A 10000-nucleotide genomic window follows, 5' to 3' on the forward strand; every position below is an offset into this window, starting at 1 on the left:
TGAGGGGAGGGTGAGGGTGGGGGAGGGGTCTGAGTGAGGGTGAGGAGGGTGAGGGTGAGGGAGGGTGAGGGTGAGGGTGAGGGTGAGGAGGGTGAGGGTGGGGGAGGGGTCTGAGTGAGGGTGAGTGAGGGTGAGGGTGAGGGAGGGTGAGGGTGAGGGTGAGGGAGGGTGAGGGTGAGGGTGGGGTCTGAGTGAGGGGTGAGGGTGGGGGAGGAGTCTGAGTGAGGGAGGGTGAGGGTGAGGGAGGGTGAGGGAGGGTGAGGGTGTGGGAGGGTGGGGGTGGGGGAGGGGTCTGAGTGAGGGTGAGGAGGGTGAGGGTGGGGAGGGGGAGGGGTCTGAGTGGGGGTGGGGGAGGGGTCTGAGTGAGGGTGGGGGTGGGGGAGGGGTCTGAGTGAGGGTGAGGGTGAGGGGTGGGGGAGGGTGAGGGTGGGGGAGGGGGGGAGGGGTCTGAGTGAGGGTGAGGGTGGGGGAGGGGGGTGGGGGAGGATGAGGAGGGTGAGGGTGGGGGAGGGTGAGGGTGAGGGTGAGGGGAGGGTGAGGGGTCTGAGTGAGGGGTGGGGGTGGGGGAGGGGTCTGAATGAGGGAGGGGGAGGGGTCTGAGTGAGGGTGGGGGTGGGGGAGGGTCTGAGGGAGGGTGGGGGAGGGGGAGGGTGAGGGTGAGGATGAGGAGGGTGAGGGTGGGGGAGGGGTCTGATGGAGGGTGGGGGTGGGGGAGGGGTCTGAGGGAGGGTGGGGAGGGGGAGGGTGAGGGTAAGGATGAGGAGGGTGAGGGTGGGGGAGGGGTCTGAGGGAGGGTGGGGGTGGGGTCTGAGGGAGGGTGGGGGTGGGGGAGGGGTCTGAGGGAGGGTGGGGGAGGGTTGAGGGGTCTGAGGGAAGGTGGGGGTGGGGGAGGGGTCTGAGGGAGGGTAGGGGAGGGGTCTGAGGGAGGGTGGGGGAGGGGTCTGAGGGAGGGGTCTGAGGGAGGGTGAGGGGTCTGAGGGAGGGTGAGGGAGGGGGAGGGGTCTGAGTGAGGGTGGGGGAGGGGGAGGGGTCTGAGTGAGGGTGGGGAGGGGGAGGGGTCTGAGGGAGGGTGGGGGAGGGGGAGGGGTCTGAGGGAGGGTGGGGGCGGGGTCTGAGGGAGGGTGGGGGTGGGGGAGGGGTCTGAGGGAGGGTGGGGGAGGGGGAGGGGTCTGAGGGAGGGTGGGTGTGGGGGAGGGGTCTGAGGAGGGTGGGGGAGGGGGAGGGGTCTGAGGGAGGGTGGGTGTGGGGGAGGGGGTCTGAGGGAGGGTGGGGGAGGGGTCTGAGGGAGGGTGGGGGTGGGGGAGGGGTCTGAGGGAGGGTGGGGGAGGGGTCTGAGGGAGGGTGGGGGAGGGGTGTGAGGGTGGGGGAGGGGTCTGAGGGAGGGTGGGGGAGGGGTCTGAGGGAGGGGGAGGGGTCTGAGGGAGGGTGGGGGAGGGGGAGGGGTCTGAGTGAGGGTGGGGGAGGGGGAGGGGGTCTGAGGGGGGGTGGGGGAGGGGTCTGAGGGAGGGGGAGGGGGTCTGAAGGAGGGGTCTGAGGGTGGGGGAGGGGGTCTGAGGAGGGGGAGGGGTCTGAGGGAGGTGGGGGAGGGGGGAGGGGTCTGAGGGAGGGTGGGGGAGGGGGAGGGGTCTGAGGGAGGGTGGGGGAGGGGTCTGAGGGAGGGGGAGGGGTCTGAGGGAGGGGGAGGGGTCTGAGGGAGGGTGGGGGAGGGGTCTGGGGGAGGGGGAGGGGTCTGAGGGAGGGGGAGGGGTCTGAGGGAGGGGAGGGGGAGGGGTTCTGAGGGAGGGGGAGGGGTCTGAGGGAGGGAGGGGGAGGGGGAGGGGTCTGAGGGAGGGTGGGGGAGGGGTCTGAGGGAGGGGGAGGGGTCTGAGGGGAGGGAGGGGGAGGGGGAGGGGTCTGAGGGAGGGTGGGGGAGGGGTCTGAGGGAGGGGGGAGGGGTCTGAGGGAGGGAGGGGGAGGGGTCTGAGGGAGGGTGCAGTGTGATGGACAGTGGGCTGTCTCTCTCAGACAGGAGAAGGGGGAGGAGCTGGAGGACAGTCGGCAGGAGCTGGAGGAGCTGCAGAAGGATTGTCATCAGCTCCAGAAACAGGTACAGCAGCTGCCCCTCCCCCCTCCACGGGTGCCCCCCCCCCACACCCCACCCCCCACCCCCCCCACCCGTCCTCTCCCCCCACCCCCCCCACCCCCCCCACCCGTCCACCCCCCACACCCCCCCCAACCACGACCCCCTCCACCCCCCACACACCCCACCTCACCCCTCACACACCCCACCCCCACCCGTCCTCCCCCCAACCCCCCCTACACACCCCACTCCCACCCCCCCACCCGTCCACCCCCACACCCCCCCCCAACCACACCCCCTCCACCCCCCCCACACACCCCACCCCACCCCCCCACCCGTCCACCCGTCCACCCCCCACCCCACCCCCCCACCCGTCCACCCGTCCACCCCCCACCCCCCCCCCCCCCACACCCCCTCCACCCCACCCCCCCCACACACCCCCTCCAACCCCCCACACACCCCACCACCCGTCCACCCGACCACCCCCCACCCCCCCCACACACCCCACCTCACCCCCCCCACACCCCCCCCCCACACACCCCCACCTCACCCCCCCACCCGTCCACCCCCCACCCCCCCCCACACGTCCACTCACCCACCCCCCAACCACCCCCCCACCCCCTCCACCCCCCAACCCCCCCCACCCCTCCACCCCCCCCTCCACCCCCACCCCCCCCCACACACCCCCTCCACCCCACCACCCGTCCACCCTTCCACACCCCCCTCCACTCCCCCACCTCACCCCCCCACCCCCCCCCCACCACACCCAACCCCACCCCCCCACCCTCCCCTCCCACCCCCCCACCCCCCCCCCCACACACCCCACCCCCACCCCCCCACCCTCCCCTCCACCCCCCCACCCTCCCCTCCACCCCCCCACCCCATATTCTGATATTCTGATGTATTTGTGAGTCTGTAGCACCCCCCACCCCCTCGATTCCATATCGATATTTCAAGGAATCGGTTTCGCTGTCAGTTTCATACAGAATCCAATCTCAGTCCCTCCAAATTCACCACAATCTCCACTCAGCTCCGTCCACATCGGAAACTGTTCGGCTAATTCTCCACCTCATACCGAAAGACAGCACGGGGTTAGATACAGGGTAAAGCTTCCTCTACACTGTCCCCCCCATCAAACTCTCCCCAGGACAGGGACAGCACGGGTCCAGATACAGAGTAAAGCTCCCTCTACACTGTCCCCCTATCAAACACTCCCCAGGACAGGGACAGCACGGGGTTAGATACAGGGTAAAGCTTCCTCTACACTGTCCCCCCATCAAACACTCCCCAGGGACAGGGACAGCATGGGGTTAGATACAGAGTAAAGCTCCCTCTACACTGTCCCCCCATCAAACACTCCCAGGACAGGGACAGCACGGGGTTTAGATACAGAGTAAAGCTCCCTCTACACTCTCCCCCCCCATCAAACACTCCCAGGGACAGGGACAGCACGGGGTTAGATACAGAGTAAAGCTCTCTCTACACTGTCCCCCATCAAACACTCCCAGGGACCAGGACAGCACGGGGTTAGATACAGAGTAAAGCTCCCTCTACACTGTCTCCCAGGACAGGGAGATTGCTGTGAGCTGCCGCAGTGTGAGAATGAGGTTGGGTTTGGTGTTTATCTCGGTGTTGGGGAGCTGTGTTGATCTCGGGCACTGCTGCCTCACCGACGATACTGAGGGACCTCAGTTACAAAACCGTTACAGCATGGCATGCTGCCAGTGGCCCCAGAAGGATGGAGTCAGAAACGTTGCGAGCCCTTCTGTGATTGGCTGATAATATACTGAACGCCGCCTACCAGCCTCCCTCGAAATCCCCGACCTGAATCCGGTGTCTCTCGCCCTCAGAACCGGGAGCTGGTGTTAGAAGCCCGAGCGGCCAGGACCTATCGGGATGGAGGTGGACATCCTCCGCGAGAAGGCCACCCGAGTCGACAGGCTCCAGAGTGAGGTCAAGGCCTACAAGGAACGTCTCAATAGCATCGAGTTCTACCGGGGCAAGGTGGAGGTAGGCTTCAATGTGGGGCGAGGTGGAGTCAAGCCTCAGTGAGGGGGAAAGATGGGAGTAGGCCTCAGTGAGGGGGATAAGGTGGGGTAAGGTCTTAGTGAGGGGGAAAGGTGGGGGTAAGGTCTCAGTGAAGGGGGAAAAGTGGAGTAGGCCTCAGTGGGAGGGTAAGGTGGTGAGTAGGCCTCAATGAGGGGAAAAGGTGGGGGTAGGCCTCAGTGAGGGGGATAAGGTGGGGGTAAGGTCTTAGTGAGGGGGGAAGGTGGGGTAGACCTCAGTGAGGGGGAAAGGTGGGGTAAGGTCTCAGTGAGGGGGAAAGGTGGGGGTAAGGTCTTAGTGAGGGGGAAGGTGGGGGTAGACCTCAGTGAGGGGGGAAGGTGGGGGTAGACCTCAGTGAGGGGGGGAAAGGTGGGGGTAAGGTCTCAGTGAGGGGGGAAAGGTGGGGGTAAGGTCTCAGTGAGGGGGGGGAAGGTGGGGGTAAGGTCTCAGTGAGGGTGGAAAGGTGGGGGTAAGGTCTCAGTGAGGGGGGGAAAGGTGGGGGTAAGGTCTCAGTGAGAGGGAAAGGTGGGGGTAAGGTCTCAGTGAGGGGGGGAAAGGTGGGGGTAAGGTCTCAGTGAGGGGGGAAGGTGGGGGTGAGGCCTCAGTGAGGGGGAAAGGTGGGGGTAAGGTCTCATGAGGGGGGAAAGGTGGGGGTAGGCCTCAGTGAGGGGAAAAGATGGGGGTAGACCTCAGTGATGGGGGAAAGGTGGGGGTAAGGTCTCAGTGAGGGGGAAAAGTGGGGGTAGGCCTCAGTGAGGGGACAAGGTGGAGTAGGACTCAGTGAGGGGGGAAAGGTGGGGGTAAGGTCTCAGTGAGGGGGAAAGGTGGGGGTAAGGTCTCAGTGAGGGGGGGAAGGTGGGGTTAGGCCTCAGTGAGGGGGGAAAGGTGGGGGTAAGGTCTCAGTGAGGGGGAAAAAGGTGGGGTTAGACCTCAGTGAGGGGGGAAAGGTGGGGGTAAGGTCTCAGTGAGGGGAAAGGTGGGGGTAAGGTCTCAGTGAGGGGGGGGAAGGGGGGGGAAGGTGGGGGTAGGCCTCAGTGAGGGGGAAAGGTGGGGGTAGGCCTCAGTGAGGGGAAAGGTGGGGGTAAGGTCTCAGTGAGGGGGAAAGGTGGGGGTAAGGTCTCAGTGAGGGGACAAGGTGGGAGTAGGACTCAGTGAGGGGGGGAAGGTGGGGGTAAGGTCTCAGTGTGGGGAGGAAGTGGTGGGTGAGGGGTGGGGGGGGGAAGCGGGTGAGTGCTTATTAACCCCCTCGAGTGTTGGAAATGCACTAATGAGGAAAACGGGAGCAAGTGAGGGAGAGGGGACTGGGCCGGATGGGTCAGCCATGTTCCTATCCAATGGTGGAGCAGCCCCGAGGGGCTGAATGGCCTACTGTGGGTCCTGATTTCCTTGTTTCGATGAGCACCGTGCTTCCCCCCACACCCCCCCCCCCCCCCCACCACCTCCCCCCCCCCCCACCACCACCCCACAGCCAGGCTTCGTCTCCCACCCCTCAGACCCAACAGGGGGCAGGATGCATTGACCTCCGAACCGTTGCTGACGAGGGAGGGAAAGGGCGATCAGCAATACTGCGAGGGGTGGGGGGGGGGGGTTAGAAATAAGGCCGTTCCTCTCCCGTCAACCCCCTCCTCCCCCAAACCCTGGACCCCTCGCTCCTGTTCAACCTAAAATGGAGGACGGGTAGTATTGAACCTGGGCCTGTTTGGAGTCTGCTGCGGGATCCTCCTGTGCCGTTCGGAGAGGGTGCGTCAGCCAGAAAGCCCCTCTCCAATCCCCCACTCCTCATCCTCCGCTCCGATGCTCAGGAAAGGTGAGGGAAGGGGCTGACGTTGTGGTGGTGGTGGTGGGGGTGGGGGAGGGGGCGAAGGGGGTGTTGGGTGGCGCGATGACCCCAGTGGTCGATCAAGCCGGGTGTCACAGCGCACGCGCGCGTGAGAGAGAGAGAGTCTGTGGTTAACGGCCTCGTGCTTTCTTTTCTGTTTTGAACTAACCTTGTCCCCGGGGGGGCGGTGGGACGCTCACCCCTCCCTCCCCTCGCCCTCGCCCACCGTCACCCTGACCCCCCCCCCCCCCCCCAACCCCCCCCCTGTAACCGCTGCCACCCCGGGGGGGGGGCAGGAGGAGCGAGAGTACAGCCGGGCCCTGCTGGAGACGAAGACTATCCTGGAGGAACAGCTGGAGGCAGCCCGCGCGCGATGCGATCGGCTCCACCAGCTGGAGAAGGAGGGACTGCTGCTCCGAACGGCCCTCACCGACCTCGAGATGGTGAGTCAGGGGAGGGGGGGGGGGATACGAGGCATCTCGGTTCCTCTACTGGGGGGGGGGGAGAAAATATTGGGGCAGAGGGAAGGAGGGTCGACCCTGAGCTAGTGCTAACGTTCGAGAGAGCGGGAGAGAGAGAGAGAGAGAGAGACAGAGAGAGAGACAGTGTGACTGAGAGTGAGAGTGAGAGTGAGAGAGAGTGATAGTGTGTGTGTGAGTGAGAGTGTGAGTTTGACAGAGAGTGAGAGGGTGTGTGTGACTGAAAGTGAGTGAGAGTGAGTGTGGATGAGAGTGAGTGTGGATGAGAGAGAGAGGCTGTGTATGTGTAAGAGTGAGTGTGACTGACAGTAAGTGAGTGAGTGTGAGTGAGTGTGTGTGAGAGTGAGTGAGTGTGTGTGAGTGTGAGAGAGTGTGTGACTGAAGGTGAGTGAGAGTGTGTGTGTGAGAGAGTGTGTGTGTGAGAGAGTGTGTGTGTGAGAGAGAGTGAGTGTGTGTGTGAGTGTGAATGAGAGAGAGGCTGTGTATGTGTGAGAGAGTGAGTGTGTGTGAGAGAGTGTGTGAGAGTGTGAGAGAGTGTGTGACTGAAGGTGAGTGAGAGTGAGTGTGGATGAGAGAGAGAGAGAGACTGTGTATGTGTAAGAGTGAGAGTGAGTGAGTGTGTGTGTGAGAGAGTGACTGTGTGTGTGAGTGTGTATGTGTGAGTGTGTGTGAGAGTGAGTATGTGTGTGTGTGAGAGTGAGAGAGTGTGTGTGTGTGTGAGTGAGAGAGTGTGTATGTGTGAGAGTGAGTGTGTGTGACTGAAAGTGAGTGAGAGTGAGTGTGAATGAGAGAGAGGCTGTGTATGTGTAAGAGTGAGTGTGACTGAGAGAGTGTGTGTGCGAGAGTGTGTGTGAGTGAGAGTGTGAGAGTGTATGACTGAAAGTGAGTGAGTGTGAATGAGAGAGAGAGGCTGCGTATGTGTAAGAGTGAGTGTGACTGAGTGAGTGAGTGTATGTGTGAGAGAGTGAGTGAGTGTGTGTGAGAGTGTGTGAGTGTGATGAAGGTGAGTGAGAGTGAGTGTGGATGAGAGAGAGAGGCTGTGTATGTGTAAGAGTGAATGTGACTGAAAGTGAGTGAGTGTGTGAGAGTGAGAGTGTGTGTGTATGAGAGTGAGTGTGTGTGTTTGTGTGTGAGTGAGTGTGTGTGTGAGATTGTAAGTTTGTGACTGAAAGTGAGTGAGAGTGAGTGTGAATGAGAGAGAGGCTGTGTATGTGTAAGAGTGAGTGTGACTGAGAGAGTGAGTGTGTGTGAAAGAGTGTGTGTGAGAGAGTGTAAGTGTGTGTGAGAGTGAGTATGTGTGTGAGTGAGAGTGTGAATGAGAGAGAGGCTGTGTATGTGTAAGAGTGTGACTGAGAGAGTGAGTGTGTGTGCGTGAGAGTGTGAATGTGTGAGAGAGTCAGAGTGAGTGAAAATGTGTGTAAGAGAGTGTGTGAGTGTGTGTGTGTGACCGTCCTGTCCAGGTCAGGATGAGATGGCTGGTGGGTGGGTGGGTGTCTGGGGTTAAGGAAGGGCAGGAGTTCCAATTCCAGCTGCCCCACCCCCACCCTACAGGAAGTGAGTGTCAGCCCTGCATTTATCACCCGTCCCTAACTGCCCCCTTGGAGAGGGTGGGGAGAGAGCTGTGTTCCTGAACCACTGCGCAGGGAACCCCACACAGCATTGTTAGGGAGCAGGGGGGGGGTCCAGGATTCTGACCCAGAGATACTGAGGTCAGGATGGTGAGGGGCTCGGAGGGGAACTTGCGGGGTGGGGGGGGGTGGTGTTCCCATGTATCTGCTGCCCCTTGTCATTCCAGATGGAAGAGGGCATGGGTTTGGAAGGTGCTGCCTGAGGATCTTTGGGTGAGTTGGTGCAGTGTGTCTTGTAGATGGTACACACTGCTGCTACTCAGCGTTGGGGGAGTGGAGGGAGTGGGGATGTGATCTATATGGACTTCAGTAAGGCGTTTGACAAGGTTCCCCATGGGAGACTGATTAGCAAGGTTAGATCTCATGGAATACAGAGAGAACTAGCCATTTGGATACAGAACTGGCTCAAAGGTAGAAGACAGAGGGTGGTGGTTGTTTTTCAGACTGGAGGCCTGTGACCAGTGGAGTGCCACAAGGATCGGTGCTGGGCCCTCTACTTTTTGTCATGTACATAAATGATTTGGATGCGAGCATAAGAGGTACAGTTAGTAAATTTGCAGATGACACCAAAATTGGAGGTGTAGTGGACAGTGAAGAGGGTTACCTCAGATTACAACAGGATCTGGACCAGATGGGCCAATGGGCTGAGAAGTGGCAGATGGAGTTTAGTTCAGAAAAATGTGAGGTGCTGCATTTTGGGAAAGCAAATCTTAGCAGGACTTGTACACTTAATGGTAAGGTCCTAGGGAGTGTTGCTGAACAAAGAGACCTTGGAGTGCAGGTTCATAGCTCCTTGAAAGTGGAGTCGCAGGTAGATAGGATAGTGAAGAAGGCGTTTGGTATGCTTTCCTTTATTGGTCAGAGTATTGAGTACAGGAGTTGGGAGATCATGTTGCGGCTGTACAGGACATTAGTTAGACCACTGTTGGAATATTGCGTGCGATTCTGGTCTCCTTCCTATCGGAAAGATGTTGTGAAACTTGAAAGGGTTCAGAAAAGATTTACAAGGATGTTGCCAGGGTTGGAGGATCTGAGCTACAGGGAGAGGCTGAACAGGCTGGAGCTGTTTTCCCTGGAGCGTCGGAGGCTGAGGGGTGACCTTAGAGAGGTTTACAAAATCATCAGGGGCTTGGATAGGATAAATAGACAAAGTCTTTTCCCTGGGGTGGGGGAGTCCAGAACTAGAGGGCATAGGTTTAGTGTGAGAGGGGAAAGATATAAAGGAGACCTAAGGGGCAACTATTTCACACAGAGGGTGGTACGTGTATGGAATGAGCTGCCAGAGGATGTGGTGGAGGCTGGTACAATGACAACATTTAAGAGGCATTTGGATGGGTATATGAATAGGAAGGGTTTGGAGGGATATGGGCCGGGTGCTGGCAGGTGGGACTAGATTGGGTTGGGATATCTGGTCGGCATGGACAGGTTGGACCGAAGGGTCTGTTTCCATGCTGTACATCTCTATGACTCTATGTGGGGCCGATCGAGTGGGGGCTGCTTTGTCAGGATGGTGAGGGGCTCGGAAGGGAATTTTGAGTTTCTCGAGTGTTGTTGGAGCTGCCCCCCATCCAGGGGCAAGTGGGGAGTGTTCCCTCACCCTCCTGACTTGTAGATGGTGGGACAGGCTTTGGGGGGGAGGGGGAGCGGGGGGAGTCAGGAGGGGAGTTACTTACAGAGTCCTAGAGTCCCAGGGAGCTCTGCTGCAGGATTCCCAGCCTCCGAGTTGCTCTGGGATCGGCAGAATTTCCGAGGATTGGTCTCGTTCAGTTCCTGGTCAACGGTAACCCCTGGGGGGGTGGGGGGTGGGGGGGGGGGGGGGGGAGGGGGGATACATCAAAAGGACATCTGGAGGGAGAGGTCCACCAGAGAGAGGCTGACGCCATTTCCCCTGCGGGTATTCCCAGGAACGGGAAGCAGATCGGAGGCGAATCGAAGAGCTGCTGGAGGAGAACCTGACCCTGGAGATGCA

General features: G+C 60.8%; 1 protein-coding gene across 1 annotated transcript in view; it reads left to right on the forward strand.

Moving 5' to 3' along the window:
* Nucleotides 1–10000, forward strand: part of LOC140473224 (protein Daple-like) — a 72934-nt gene that overhangs the window by 14178 nt on the left and 48756 nt on the right. Inside the window, 5 exon segments of the mRNA XM_072567588.1 lie at nucleotides 2005–2086; nucleotides 3910–3957; nucleotides 3959–4069; nucleotides 6221–6367; nucleotides 9936–10000. The exon segment at nucleotides 9936–10000 is cut by the window's right edge and continues 80 nt beyond it. Of these exon segments, the coding sequence (XP_072423689.1) occupies nucleotides 2005–2086; nucleotides 3910–3957; nucleotides 3959–4069; nucleotides 6221–6367; nucleotides 9936–10000 (453 nt within the window).

This window comes from Chiloscyllium punctatum, unplaced genomic scaffold (genome assembly GCF_047496795.1).
Source record: "Chiloscyllium punctatum isolate Juve2018m unplaced genomic scaffold, sChiPun1.3 scaffold_555, whole genome shotgun sequence".
Taxonomy (NCBI): Eukaryota; Metazoa; Chordata; class Chondrichthyes; order Orectolobiformes; family Hemiscylliidae; genus Chiloscyllium; species Chiloscyllium punctatum.